The sequence below is a fragment of the Aptenodytes patagonicus genome, chromosome 2 (assembly GCF_965638725.1).
Source record: "Aptenodytes patagonicus chromosome 2, bAptPat1.pri.cur, whole genome shotgun sequence".
Classification (NCBI taxonomy): Eukaryota; Metazoa; Chordata; class Aves; order Sphenisciformes; family Spheniscidae; genus Aptenodytes; species Aptenodytes patagonicus.
The window spans coordinates 142,918,014-142,933,964 of NC_134950.1; the positions used below are offsets into that span (position 1 = coordinate 142,918,014).

General features: G+C 37.6%; 1 protein-coding gene across 5 annotated transcripts in view; it reads left to right on the top strand.

Annotated features, from left to right (window-relative positions):
• ICA1 (islet cell autoantigen 1) overlaps positions 1–15,951 on the top strand; it is a 74,225-nt gene that overhangs the window by 41,121 nt on the left and 17,153 nt on the right. For all 5 annotated transcript variants that reach the window (XM_076331435.1, XM_076331436.1, XM_076331432.1 and 2 more), the window contains 3 exons: positions 7,925–8,050; positions 8,241–8,339; positions 14,889–14,983. In XM_076331435.1, the coding sequence (XP_076187550.1) occupies positions 7,925–8,050; positions 8,241–8,339; positions 14,889–14,983 (320 nt within the window). The remainder of the gene's footprint in view (positions 1–7,924; positions 8,051–8,240; positions 8,340–14,888; positions 14,984–15,951) is intronic.

Below are 15,951 nucleotides of genomic sequence, written 5' to 3' on the forward strand. Positions count from 1 at the left end.
CTATAGCATCTTTAGTAGTCCATCCTGAGGGGGACAGAAGGAGAAGGGAGAGAGGAGTTTAAAATCCTACAGCCTTACCCATGAGAAATCACAAAAAAAGCCCCCCACAAAACTTGGAATTTTATGTAGAAGAGTTCAATTTTATCTTCACACCAGTCAGGATATGTTTATATTTTTATTATAAATCAGTATAAGCAGAAAAATTCCTCCAAGCCCTTCAAACTCTCCAAATTCTCAGATCAGGAGCACAGCTGAAGGCTGAAGTTTTCTTGAACATGTTATATCCACACACCCAGTGGCAGCTCTAATGCTTATTAGCTGGTAGGCGTTGCGATAGAAAAGTTTGTAGTAGACCTGCATATGTGTGTGCATATGTGTATAGCGCAATGGAGGTTGAAGAGAACTGTGCCACACAACTGACAGAATGGTGCAGGCTATTCATGTTTACAAGGCAGGGATCTTCAGTTGTTTTATTTTGCAAAATGGAACAAGTGGCTGGTATAATGTTATAATGTTGTGGTGGGGTAGACTCCGCTATCTCAGGGGCAAGAGTCAGTCACCCCTGTAGATACCCAGTAAGGGCTTGTTTTCCCAGGGCAATCCTAATTAAAGACCTCTGTCCTTCAAACACTTGGGCTTGTGCTTAAGTATTCCATAACTCTGGGGCAGACCTGTAATTTATTCAGTGCTTTCTGGCGTCGAGGACAATGGGACCCGGTCTCACTGAAACCTTCAGGAACTGCTGTAATACAAATGTTAAATAATGATGAGCGATACTGTTGAAATCAAAGGGAATAGTCACATTTTCAAATGAAAATGTGAATTATCATCAGAGGTTATTGTTCTTGTGTGTGAATTAAAACTATTACAGCTGTTATTTTGTCTCCCACGCTGATTGCAGAGGTAGATGAAAAATCCTGGTTTTGACTAAACTCGTTTTTTGAGAAGGAAAACTAAGTGTAAGAATGATTCTATCATGCGAATTCAAGTAGGGCAGGATTGTGAAAATAGCTAAAATGTAGTGGGTTTGAATGACAAACTTTGCATGAAAGCTGCTGGGTTTGGGAGAATAACATTTCAGTTATATGACTTTTTACTAGTTCTTTTCTCTAGACAGCTTCATCATAGTGTAAGGAGAGCAAAATACATGTTAAAATCATGGAGATTTGATTGTTCTGACTAGAAACAAAAATGTTGTGATTAAAGGAAAAAAAACTTTTTACCAGCGTATGATGACTTCATGGTTGTTCTGTTTGCAGACAATTGACATTTCAGATTGAGTTGTTTGGCAGAGAAACATGATTGTTCTTGGTCCCAGTAAAAACAGTGAAATGCTGCTACTGCTACGCTAATCCATGTCAAGCTGCATTTCTGTATATTCTGTTATGGAGTGGTATAGCATTGCTTCTGCCTTTTTTTTTTCTTTTTCTTTTTCTTTGCTGTACGTTAGCATTCTTCCTCTACTGCTTGCATTCAGTTCCAGGACTATCGTGGACATGCTGCAGCCTCCAGTGAGAAATCTGGACAGGTGAATTAGATGCTTCAATTAAATCTAAAATCTCTGGGTAATTATGGCAGGTAATTTGCTAGTAGATATTTGCTATTATTTGAGTAGGTATTAATTTCATTAGGTTAGGTTGGATATCACTGTGTTTCAGTTGAATGTTTAGTTTGTTCCTCACCATGAATGTTTCAGCCACTAGAAAAATGGTCTGTGGTGGCTGAAAAGTCTTTGTGCTGTATTGTGTCTTGTGATACTTGCCTTGATCAAGTCCGTATATAATGAGAGTTTTCTACCATTTTAGGATACCAGAAAGTTGTGCCAGTTTCTTTTCCAGAATCTTTACCTCTTACAATGCAACTAGCCTAATACATGTTTAATTCAGCTTTCACTTACCTACTGTCTTTCCACATGAATTTGCTGATACATTTAAATTACCTCGACACAGGACATGTATATTTTCGACAGCCGTTTCAAAGTGTTATTTGCTTGCACTGCTGTAGTGACTGGGAGTCTGACTCACAGGTAGCAGCTCCACTCTGTTAGTCTTGCATAGGAAAAGAAGAAAAAGGCAGTCTGTACGGCAGACTGCAGTTTTTCTTCTCCTCACACAGACGTAACTTCTGTTCAAAGCTGACATACCGGTTGTTCTTGTGTGGCAGAAAGGCAGACAGTACTTTTGTTGCTTTCCAGAGTGAGACAGGTAGAGATGTAGTGGTAATTAAGTCCTTTATATGAATTGCAACATAACTGCAAATTTGCTTAATCAAGCTTAATAGGATGAGGTGCATGGGGATGCGTGCACAAGCGCAGATGATCATAATTAAATCCAAAATGGCAAATTTAAGAAATGTATCATTGGAACTCGTTATGCACTTCAGGTTATCTAAATTCATATCTCAAGAATAGTTTCATTTCTTGAACAAATCTGATGTACATCTGCTCGGCTTCAGACCAAAGAGATATTATTTGGATCTATTATACTGTCCAAGTAGTTTTCCTTTTTAGCTAGGCATTTCTTGCTTTATAAATTTCATGTCCTAAAATTAATTTTTATTAGTGTTTCTCATCAGATCATAAATGAAGATTTTGATAACCAGGGCTGAAGCAGACGAACAGAAGTATGCTACCTCTTCTTTAACCATTGTTCTTACATGTTATTCCTACAAGTTGATGGAGCAGAGATTAATGAGTGCAATAAATACTATTCCAACCCAAGGGAACAGTTGAGTCAAAGTACAGCCTGCAAAATGTGGAGCATACCAAAGCATACTGAAATGAGGTTCAGTACTGTGCAAGACGTTGGAAGTCCTTACATTGCACATGGAAAAGCTTAGTTACAGACATTATTTTGTATAAAACATTACCTTTTCTGTTCTCTGACTACCCAGCATCAATCTTGAATTTAAAAAAAAAAAAAAAACAAAAAAAAAAACAAAAAAAAAAAAAAACAGTAAGTGCTTATATATGCTCGTGTAAAAGAGTAATGGGTGCTTCTTGTCATAACACCACTCAAGCTATGAAGTTATTACAGTTTTGTGGGAACTGAGAATCTAGTTCCTTATGCTTTCTGTGCTATAGGCAGAAATGCTGTAAGATACGCTATATGCTGAATACTTTGTCCTCAAACTACAGCCTACTTCGGTTTGCATTTAATTTTCATGTAGTCTTTACTACGATCAGGTATGCCAGAAGGTGCTATGCTTATTTAATGCAGAGATTTGTGCTGATTCCATCTGCTGGTAGAGTTTACCCAGAGCCCCCAACAGGAAGGTTTGCTATATTCCAGGCATTTTTCCCTCTTGATTTACTTACCCCCCTCCTAGCCGATACACACACTGTGCATGCTTTTCAGATCGAGTAAGTGCAAGGTTGGGTGACAAATTAGACTGGAAGCATCTGTTTCTGCTTCTATGTTGGAAATGCTGAGATAAAAATATACTGTATGTGAAGTGGGTTAGTGCATTTATCCGACATAAGTTCATTTTGGAGATGATGCTTCACTAGCTGAATTGTCCCTGAAACTGGGCTACTACTAAAAATAAATTTTGCATTTTATGGTAGACTAAAAGAAACTAATAACACAGATGTACTGTAGAGGACATAAAGATTCCTTGAAAATACATGACAAATCTGTATTTTAATAACTGAACATACTGAATAGGGTTTTTTAACTGGGTCTGAATGTTTGTTTGGTTTTTTTTTAATGTTAACACTCTTGAAGATTGGGACTTTTCTGTTTGAATATAGGTTTAGGAACCTGTGTTAGCAAATATTTGCCCTTACAATCAAGCATACCAGAATCTGACTTTCAAACCCCTAGGATTTAGGATTTTAACATTTATTTATTTATTTATTTACTTACTTACTTATTTATTTTAGTCTTTTAAAATTATTTCATTTTTATCTGGTAACTTATAGTTTATCAAGCTATTGATTTAATAAGATACTGCTTGCCAAATTTATGTTTTCTTATGTGCTCTCTTTAAAGAATTCTGTTCCATAAATATTGTACTTAGATGTTTGCACTGGGAAATTAAAAGCAGGTTGCTCGAGGCTGCTGCTTAGAAAAAGAAAAAGATGAAGAATAATAATCTTTTTTATGACAGTGGTACTAGAAGATTTGCTTGTACAGCATAAACCTCACAGCTAGCACCTACAGTTTCAGATGCTTAGGAGCTATTTCTTCGTAAAATGTCCAAATTGCATTTGGATTGGTGCAGTTCTCTTACAGTCAGTAAAATCCGGACACTGTTCAGACTAGGATTTTGAAGAAATTTTGTATGTTCAGCTTTAATAAAGTTAAATATATGAATAAAAATTTGCAGGACTGAGACCACAATGAGGTCCTGTTTCTCATGTCTTAGAGAGTAATTGCAGAGAAAGGGGAAGATTAGTATGTATTACATCAGCTTTCCCTTGAGTAGAAAACCAAAGGTTCATTCTGATAACTTGCGTGGTATTAAGTAGATTATGCTTTGTAAGCACTAAGGTTTTATACCTAATTCCAGAAGCCACAAGTAATCTTAAAAGATGTCTAATAATAATCTGAATTGAAAATGCATTTATTGGCACACATAAAAGGCAAAAGGTCATGCTGATGTAGTATGTGGTGTTCTTTCTCAGCTGTCCTGCACTGCTGCTGCAAAAAGGAGAGTACTTCTGCTCAATATTATCTTCAGTATATCAAAAAACCTAAAAGCATCCTTAATTTAATAGTTCTCATAGTATCGCGTCTTCTCTGGTTGGCAGGAGAAATATGTGGCATTTGGTAACACAGCATTAAGTATTTTGAATCATCTGTATGGGCATGTCAAACATACAGGTTTGTATTCCACATTATGTTGTGGATCACCTCTTTCTCTTTATGAATGCTCTAGCTTTTAAAAGAGATGCTAATTACATGTTCAGTTAAGATAAATGTTGACATTGTTTCTTGCTAAATATCCCTGAAGACTCTATGCAGGAAGACTACAACTCAAACTTTACAGGTTTTGTTTTCTGGATTTTTTTATCTTCTTGTAAGGAGTTGGAGACATGAGGTAGACCCAAATCCCAGCCTGTTGTATAAAGTCCTTGTGCACACTTGCAGTTGTAGAAATTTATAATTACATTTAGTAGTACTTTTTTTTTTTCTTGTGGCCCACCATCTCTGACAGAGTATATTCCCCAGAACTAACATTCTTTGCTCACTTGGACTATCAGTCTACAAAGCCACAGCTGTTCTTACTGTGTTTTCACCAGTGCTGTGATACACTGGATAGGAAAGGGATTCTGATCTCAGCTGCACCATTGTAAAATATAGTTCTATATTTGACACGTTTCCACTGACATCAGTTGAATTTCTCTGGATTTTCATGGCTCTAACTGAGATCAGAACTTAGTCGCAAGTCTTGCTGGGTTTTTCAAAGCCGTACAACGTCTCTTACTTAAATACCTTCCTGTTGTAGCAATTCTTGCTGGCAATAGATATGGGTAATCTCATGTTTGGATTTCAATTAGAAGTTCCTTTTTGCACAGGCCCATGATTTTCTTCACAATTCTCCTTTTTAGACCAAAGTTGTAAATCCATGCTCTCTGTCACTCGGAGCTAAAGGAAATAAAGGATTTGAGGACCTAATGCAGGACAAAGGTGTGTTATCCAGCACTGGATAAAGCCTCCCCGCTGCTTCTGCCACTGCTCCCGTCCTCCTCTGTTGCTGCCTAATTATAAGCTCTTTACCCACCTGCTGTTTTGACTAGACAATTGTGGGTGGGATGGGACTTCTCCTGGCATGGATAGCATGGTGCCTCACTCAGGCTTCAGCCAGGCACAAATCCTCAAGCTAAAAGAAGTAGTGTAAAGTCCCTCGAGGATCCCAAACTAAGAGGCAGCCTCAGCTCATGCCAGTGTAGTTCCGACTGGGTAATGCTTTTCACAAAATATTGTGCTTTGTAGCGGGATATCTTGGCAGTAGCTGCTCCTTGCTTTTTATATCATAGCTTAGCTTTTGTCATACTTGCCCACGGAGTGGAAGTCATGGGAGCAATTTCCTCCTTCCTGTGGGAATGCGTCTCCACCTTACCACATCATCTCTTCATTATCAAAGAACTCTTCCAGCTCTGGACAACCTCTTTGGTTTGAAGCTCTTCAATATGCCAAAACAGCAAAGCAAGTCATGAGTAAGATGCTGTAGTCTTGTGGTTAGAGCACTGGAACAGGTCAGAAGTTTGAGATGAAGTTGTTATTACCAGAACTCAAGATTTGTTCATTGATTGCTTGGTGTAATATGTGGAGTTATTCTGGAAGACTTCCCCTTCTAGATGAATGCACTAACCACAAAGGTATTTTATAAAGGTAGAGTATCACTGCTGTTTCTTTATTAAAAAAAAAAAAAAAAAGTAATTTTTTCTAGGCATCATCTTTTTCTACAATTAAAATCTCACCCGTGAGATGCTGCATTTATCAGAAATTTTGAATTATGGTAGTTTCTTCATTATGAACATATCAGGCCTATGATATGTGCGACCCTATTATATTACTTATGCAGAGCCAATCTGATCAGTGAAAAAAAGTTACCACACATCCAGGAACCCGAGAGTCACACAATTTGTGTGAATAGGTCATCTGATGAATTTGTGATGCAGAACTTTTGCTGTTTTTCTGCCTGGTTGGAGGTCTCCTATACTCTAAGTGAGTTTGGGAAAATAAGATTAGAAATATGGTGACCCTAACATTTCGGATTGCGTTATGAGGGATGTATCTGTCCTTACCGCACAAGGAGCACAGGCGTTTGCTGCAAGGTTCTGGATTCACTTCTGAAGATCAGGAGCATACAAGTTTGTCAGGTCTTGTTTGACTGAGTCTGCGTATTCTGAACAAATTCAGTTTACTCTCTGAGTTAGGAAGTAAAGGAAAGGAAATGTATTTAATTTGCATTCAGTGGGTTATCTCTCACTGTGAAGGTTTTTTTGGGTAAACAGTTTATTGTATAAATAATATAGTTATAGGAAAATAATAATGTTTTGTGGTTTGTTTCCCATTTCCTTGGAAGAAAACTAAATTTTGTATACAAATTCTGTTACAAACAAATTTTTTTTGTTAATATAGTATTACAGTAGTGTACAAAGCTGTCATAAAAGTGGGGCATCCTGAGTACACAACGCCTACATCAACTTTCTACCCTGATACCTGATCATGAGAATACCAGTATTGTTGTCAAACACGTGCGGCTTGTGTAACAGACAGTGTCTTGTATATACTTAACAGGTGGTAGAAGAATAATTTGAAAAACTAAAACCCTTTGGAACTGAAATTGTTTGCTCCTAAGAAAGGGGGCCTTGATATTTTTCTTATAGCAATAAACAGGAAAAGCGCTCTGGTTTAGAAGGAAAACTTTAATGAGTGAAATTTTTATAGCAGTTCAAAGTTATTGAAGTGCTATATTGTCAACAAGAGTTGCGGATTGACTAAAGTTTGTCAGTATAATTTGTCTCCTTCTCTAGGTACATGGAGATGTCTTTGCCTGTGCACCTGTATATTATGTAGTAAACTTTTAGTTTCAAATTTGTTGATCAGGCTTTGAATTTGGTATTTCTGTAACGAGATACCAAAATGTTTTCCAGTTATTATCTTCTCAGTATGTATTTAATACTAATATTCGTCTTAGAAACAGAGGTTAGAAAATAAAATTTCTTCACTGAATATATTAGAAAAATAGTAACATAGAAGATAGTAAGAGCCATATTTTAGCATATATTAGCCTGCCATATCTTAATTTCAGTGGGACTGATGCTGTAATAAAGTTCTATATAAATTTTACTTGAGTCTGTTCAGTTGTCTGATTTCCCTAAAAGTTGTATTAGTTTGCTCTTTCATGGAGCTAGGGTAGAAAAACAGAGAAAAAAAAATCACTACATAAACAATTCTCCCTTTGTTTGAAGGTTCAAGCTCAAGTGCGACATGCAAAACTCAACTTTGACAAACTCAAGACTGATGTCTGTCAAAAAGTGGATCTTCTGGGAGCGAGCAGATGCAACCTCCTTTCTCATGTGTTAACAACATATCAGGTATCCAAAGAAAATGTTGACCTCCAAAAGAAAAATTTCCTGTTAATATATTTTTTTTTAAAGAGGTTACCATGGCAATATTCAATTGTAAGAATATATAACTAGTATTGGAGGGGAGATGTGAAATTTGCACTGAAAGCAGATTGGTGTTAAAGCTAACATTTCATTGAAATTTTATCCTACCTTACAGACAACACTTCTTCATTTTTGGGAGAAAACTTCGCACACGATGGCAGCCATCCATGAAAGTTTCAAAGGTTATCAGCCATATGAATTCACTATGTTAAAGGTGAGGAATATATAGATATGTTTGTTTGCCCAGTGATAACAAATAAAAGACCATACAAGGATGTAGAAAGCACACATTCATATTTTGTCCATATATTGCCTGACAATTTTGTCCCTGTCCTGTCTTTTCATTTAAATACAGGTTTTCTGTTAAACGCACTTCTGGCTAGTAGGATCAAACACTGCATGTAGAGTGCAGTGACTAAGCGACCTATTTCGAAGAAAGACATTATTCAGGGCTGCACTTAAGTATGTGTTTAAGTGCTAACTGGGATTCTGTTTGATTGTTCCTAAAGAATCATAAAATCTAGGAAAGTTAGGGATTTATGTTGCCCTCCAAAATCCCACAAGTGAGTTAATACTACTTTGCCTTTGCATCCGTTCTTAAAAGCTCACTTTCTTTAAGAAGACCTTATTGGACTGAATATGAGTACATGGATGCTCAGGGTTCTCACAGCTGTTTTGAAGTACTCAGACTTACTACCCCTTAACTGCTGTGGGAAATACTGTTTTGCTTCACTAGTGGTATTTGCTGATCCTTTGTAATCTTTGAATATGGAGTATGTGCAATATCTGACTGAAGTCTGACTTCAGAGTTTCACCAGGTATCTAAAAATAAGCACTCGGCACTGTGTGTTTTCCTGGTCACACTTTCCCCTGCATAGGAAGTTGCTTTGCCCATTGCAATTTGAGGTTCAGTAGAGGAATGGGAAACAGTGAAAAAATTCATTAACTTTCCAGTTAGCCCCATAGATGTTTTGTCCTGTAGTTATTTTCTACAATGTAATAACTACGTGATTGGCTGATGCTGTTTGCATGGAAGAAAAATAACATTTGTCTGAAGGAGGTCTGACGGAAGTGTAACCAGCGGGAGGAAAGTGAGGAATGAACAGCTTGTGGCAAAGCCACTGTTTTCTTGGAGAGACAACCCAGTTTGAAAACAATTACAAGTCATAGCCTCAATCCATGAAATGCTTGTGCATATGACATGTAGAGGTGGAAGTTGGGCTGCACTGTGCTATATAACCTGTGGCTGCCCCAGAGCTCCTGGAGAAGAAGCACCTGAAGGTATAAGGTTTAATTCACCCCAGACTACCAAACTTGTCTGTACATGACTATGCTATATTTAAAGTTGTTTTCTAGAATGTGGGTTCAGTTTCTGAACTTGGAAGTGCATAAAGAGCTTGTGGAGACTGTTACTCCTGCAGCTTGAAACATCACAACAGACCAAACAAACAAACAAATTTCAAGCTCACTCTCTCCAAGCTCAATCTCTCCTGACCAGAGGACAAAAATAAAAGGAGGCTCATAAACTGTTTCATCTTACCCAGCCTCTGAGGAATCCTGTCCTGCAGAAGTCCTCATTTGCTATGAAGTTAACATAACTCAAAGCTTCTTTCTTCCATAGTCCATGTCATGGAAGATGGGTTTTAGCCAGAGGTTATGTCCAGGTTTCAACAGGAGACAGTTGGGCATAGTTATCTTGACATTGCTAGTAATTGCCTACAGACTCACCAATTAAACTCCAAACCAGAAAAGAAAGTCCCCTTTATTTCCCCACCATTGCCTGCTCAGGAGCCTTGGTACCGTGTTGGTGGGCTGTTCTCCTCATAACTTCCTGATGTTAGAAGGTTTCTGAGGAATTTTTTCTCTTTGCTTGGATACAGACCAATTTCAGTCTAATTTGTGTAGGTAGCCTATATTATTGCTGGGTATTTATTTTTCATTCTCTTTTATATCTAAAAAGGTGATTATTTAAACAAAACATACAGTGTTTCAAAACGTATAGTAACATTTGGACACCTTGGAGAGAAACTTGCAGAAAAACATACAGAAAAAATGCACCTGTTTTGGAGTGTGAAGTACCCTTGTGATGGAGGATGAGAGAGATTTGGGGATGCTTATCTTTCGAACTTCCTCTTTTCAGTATAATCTAAATTTGAAATTAGGTTGGGAATCTATGATGAAGAAATACAATGTGTATTGAGTCCACACACGTGTAACAAGGACTCCCTTGAAGCAAAAAGTAACTGTAAAAATGGTTGTGAATATTGTAGTGTGTTTAGGATGCAGCCTAACTTTGTTATGAGAATCTTAACCATTTTTATTGCTGGCCTCCTGTGCTGAAAAGATGCGATTTCCTGTTTTTGCAGTGATGTGTATACTGAGAAATGATGCTAATCAGGAGGTAGTTTTATATTACAGAATTTCATGGAACTCCATGCTTTCAGAAAACAGCTGCTTGGGAATAAGACCATGTTACTGCCTTTTAGTGTCAGTTCTTTATTTCTTTCGGTCTCTAGAGTGTGGGATTCTTTTCTATACAAAAGTTAAGTCTCCTCCATGATCTCTTTTCCCCCAGTTGGTAGTTTCTGTTTGTTTATATTAAACAATTGCTAAGGAGATTAAATCAAAATCTGGTGGTTGCATCAGGTGAGATTCTGTTGCCTAAGAGAATAGGTGCCTGCTGCTACTTCAGGTTCCTTCCTAGGGTAAGTCACCTCACCTCTACTTGTCATTTCTGAAGGGTGAGGGACTCCTGTGAGTCCTGTGTCTCCTCTGATGGACCTGGGTGTGGAATAACAATAGAAGTTTATGGTTAGGGAACGAATCCCTACCAGTCACATCATATGTTCATGCCAGAGTAACTATATATTAAGAAGGAGCTGCAAGCTAATTCTACATTGAGATTATATGGTTTGGGGTTTTTTTATGAAGTATAATAAATGGCTGTAGCTGATCTAGGGTAAGTGTACTTTTTGATGGAGAAACTTTTGGTCTAAAAATGTACCCAATGAAGATGCCGTGTCTGCTGTTGACTTTATGCATTAAAAATATACAATCAGAATATATAATTGCTTAAAACGTACATAAAATATTTCAATGTGCCCATTTCTATGTTTAATCAGGAGTTACCCCTTTTTGAATATTTTTCCCTGTCTTATATCCTAAAAGGGATCTTTTCTAAAAGAAAAATTTGAATTTGGTGCTTGCAACTCATTTTGTCTTTTATGATTCCAGTTCTGATACTAGCAGCTTAATTTTGCTCATAGAAGTGATCTTTCTCAATTAAACTAAGTATACAAGTACGTAGGATTAGCGTTTTACTTTAAAACAAGAATTTAAAGAAACTGTTAATATGTAACTTAGACGTAGATTGTCTTACTGAAAAATTAGAAGGTGCTAGGTACTGGAAATTTGCTATTTGTATTTTGTAGTATGAATATTTTCATATACCAGGTTTACCTCAGGAAAGAGACTCTTAAATGCCTCTCGGGATTGTTTCTGGAAAGAAAACATTGTCTTTAGAGATGTCTGCCAAATTCACTTAATGAAAAGCAGCCCATTTGTTTTCTTTGCTTCAGGGTATATGCTGCGAGTAGTATAATTGTGCTATTGCAGCTGTATTTCCTAACTGCAAGTTTTATGCTTGATGAAAGATGATTATTAATGTGTTAACTTCTCTATGTATCATGATGTAAAAGTATCCATTGCTGTAATATTAAAGATGATGGGCTGCTGTTGTAGTAAAGCCTTTAAGGTTTCATTATCTTGAAGTTACCACATATCAAATTAATTCAAATTCATTTCAGGGCCTATTTTTCATGAATGATACCTCTTTCTAATTTCTGTCACTGTTTATTTGCCTTAGTTACTTAATGAATATTTAGTTGCATTTTTTATGTTTTAATGCTATAATACCAAACTTCCTGAAGAGTTTGTATGAGCCTAGATATAATAATAGCCCTGGTAAGGGAGCTAAAAGGCGTAAATCTCAGTGCATCCATTTATTTCCGTGCAAAGTGGAACGCTGCTGCCTGTGCTTCTTACATGGTTTGAAGAGCTCTGTCCAAACGAGTGCAACACCACTGTTGCCTCCTGCTGACCTCTGTTGTAGTATGGCATCCTTCCTTGTTTCTGTTTCTTGCACCATGACTTTACTCATAGGCAAGATTGCATGTAATTTTATATCTCTAGGGGGTTTTGTGGTGGTTTTTTTGGGTTGGTTGTTGGGGGTTTTTTTGATGAATCTCCATGAGGAAATTCTGAGACTACCTGCTTTTCCTCTTCCCTCTCAGCTGTCCCCCCAAATGAAACATATCCAAGTTTTTGTCTCCTCAGTGGTGCTGCACTTCTCCATATGTGTCCTGACATCCTGGGATGTATCCCTGGCTGCTGGAGTTGCCCTTAGCTGTGTTGCTTTAATTCTTTCTCAGTCGAGAGGAAGCGCATTAGTTGTCCAAGGCACTTGGGGGGAACTGTGGGCGAGCTGAGCACGTTGTCAACACTCTGGTGATTTAACTGCAGAGGACAGGTTTGTGTGCAGTCCAGATGACCTTGGCTTGACTTGAAAGCAGCCCAGAAGTAGGTGAAGGAATTTTGTAAGTGAGTAGCAGTCAGTCTAGGAACGGTGCCTAAGCTGGAACCAGAGTTAACTCTGCAGTGGAGGAACCCCTTGTTGGCTTGGATATTTAGTCTGAGTACTGGGAGCAAACAAAATATCACCGGGTGACTTCTGGTTGTAGAAACAGACAAGATAGGCAGAGTGAATGACTGTGAACTTGCTCTACTAGTGTGTACAGTCTTACCCTGATTTTTATAGTAAAAGAGAAATAATGAAGCTAGGAAGAAAGCTTTCTGAACACGAGAGGATCCTACCTTCAGTCACATAGTGGTGCAGCCCACAACAAAGTCCACGTGAGTTCACACGAGCACCCAGACAAGTGCTGTGAAGTTACACATGTCTCCTCTGAGCCAACAAAGTCAGGGACGCTTCGTACACCCAACTGAAGTGTGCTTGTTTTTGTCTGAACTCAGTCTGTATCTTTATAGCCTTGTTTAATCCCTACACTTTCTAGATGATGGGACTTCTTCCCTTCTTCTGATGTAACCTGAAACAATTAACAGAATATCAGAGTTTCATTTCTACACATGCTGACAATAGTGATCCCGTTACCATGGGTTCTTGTTTAGAAAATAGTTTACAACGGCTTTTTAACATTCAGTTTTATTTCATACCCATTCTGTAGATTTTTTTTTTAAATCTTTTTAAAAAGATATCTCAGTTCGTAGTGTATTTTGGGATGTGGAGTAGAGAGAGGCAGGAGAGAGGAAAATAATTTCATTATTTATCAGAATTGGAGGGAATATTGTCTAAATTGCTAAATTGAATTATTGCATTAAAATACAGCTGGTGATTTTTAACAATTTTTTTCATAATCTCCATTGAAACTGAAGCTATATTTCAGAGCTACATTTATTTTTCTAATGCAGGAAATATTAACTGCCATTATTATCATGCTGTTTCCTTCCCAAGGTACTTGTGAACTTCATTTCTATATGCTGTTTCCGTGGTTTGATCACAGTCCTTTAAATATGGATTTCCTGAAACACTCATGAAGGAAGCATCATAAAATGTAGTTCCTTAAAGAAGGATGCTGATTTCTTTGTATTTTTCTTGGTGAAGATGCAGAAGATTTTACTTCTGATAATTTTCCTTAACTTGTATAATTAGGCAGTACTTAAAGTAGTTCTGTTTGTTGTTCAAAACCATTACGTTCTTCTTGGGGCAGGCTTTGTGCTGCTATACTTAGTGGCAGACAGAGCACCACAACTATTGCACCATCACCTCCTGATTACGGTAACCTGTGTGCCCTACTATGAAGGTGTCCAAGACAGTTCAAGTGCCTGTAATGCAAAGCTCTGCTGTCTTTCTCTGCACTGCACTTTTGTGCAAGTATAGTGCATATTCTTATGTTTCTGAACTCTAATCCAGGGCCTCTTGGAGTCAATGGAATAATTCCCATCAATTTTAATAGTACAAGAAGCACAATCTAATTAATACCTAGTACAAATGCAGTTAAAGGGTAACATTAATTCATAGGTGATCTAGCTGAGGTGATTAGTGTCCATTATTCAGAATCCAAGAAGTATACTTACAAGTGGTTCTTGTTAGCACTGTTACAGTTTCCAAAAAAAGTGGCAACCACAGAGTAAGGTAAATTTCTTTAATGCCTCTATTTATTATTGCTGCTTTTGTGATCCCTCATCTTTTGACGCATGATGTCTGCAGTGCTCTAGATGCTCATGACAAATTAATCTGTGGTATTAGAAGAATTAACTTACTGAGAGATGCAACTGCAGTATACAACAGGTCCATTAGTTTGGTTTCTAAAACACTGAAGTATACATTTCCTCATAGAGACAAGTACTGAGCCAAGCAGAAACTGGAATGCCCCTTCTGGTGACTCATCTGTCCTGGATAACAGGGCAGTGCAAACAAGACCTGCAACGTGCCTGGGAATGCTTTTCTTGTACCAGATGGGCTGGGGACTCTAACTTTTATTCAATAGATGAGAATGGACTTAGCAGCCACATTTTTTTTCTTTGTTTTACTATTGTCATGAAATATACTACCGTTGTGTTAAAACTCCAGATGCAAAGCCACTACATTTTTGTGTTCATTATGTTTCATGCAAAAGGTGGCTTATTTGTTTTAGCCTCAGCTTTTTGTTTTCTTCTCTCCATTTATATTATGGTTATGATCTAGAGCTTACAAGATCCTGTGAATAAACTAACAGAAAAAGCAGAAAAGGAGGACCTGCAGATTGAGAGCACCAAATCAGTACAAGATCAGCAGAGTCAGTAAGTCACATGGCCTATATATTAAAAGAATAAGTATTTTTGTCTATAATCTGCTTTCTGGTTGCTAAAGTCACCAAACAGTTATAAATGGAAATATAGACACAGCTAGTCTGATCGCACTAGCTAACAGTAAGCTTAATACAAGAATTCCTGAAATGCTGTATTGTGTACATGAAAACTAATAAACTTTATGGTGAAATTAAGAACTTTAAGAAGACCCGTTAAACCTTTATATGTTTTTCATCTTTCCTAGCCTTCTCTTTATTTTTCAGCTTTTGCTTCATTTTTTCTTTAGTAAAAGAAATGGTAAACAGCTACACATGGGAGAAGATATATGAGCATTGTATTTCTCCCTTCAGCAGCATCTCCTTTCACCTGGGAATAGGATATGGATTCCTGATTGCTTTGAGCAGCGATTAGTTTTTGTAATGTATACAGCATCGGTTAGTAATCCAATGAAGCAGTAGGTACTTAGTAAAAAGTACATCTAAGTGAGCTGATGCTATCAAGGTTTGAGTTACCTGTAGCTCTGAGGTGAGAGAGACTTATGAATGGGCTGCTATGGGGAGAGGAGAAGAGGAGAACGAGATGCGATCCCTCCCCTACCGGACCATCAGGATTCAGTTGCGAGGAGATGCAACGTTGATATAATCCTGCTGCCACCTGTTGTTTTGACTATCCCTGGTTAAATGAAGCACCCAGCAAAGGATCAGTTGTCAAAAAGCAGAGAACAGCTTAACTGATAATTAGTGGATTTTGCTTGGCTATTTATAATAACGGGTTTTTAAAGAGTTCAGTTTTCCAGTCCTTTTACTTGTTTAGCTTCAGAACCATGGACCAAAATCAGTTTATAAATTGGTCAGGTTTGGTGCTATTCAGATTAGAAAGGACTCGGCCAAGTACCATTTGGCAGGTGGTTGTTTCCACAGCAGTTCCTTGAATCTGCTGCTTCTGATGTGACAACAGTA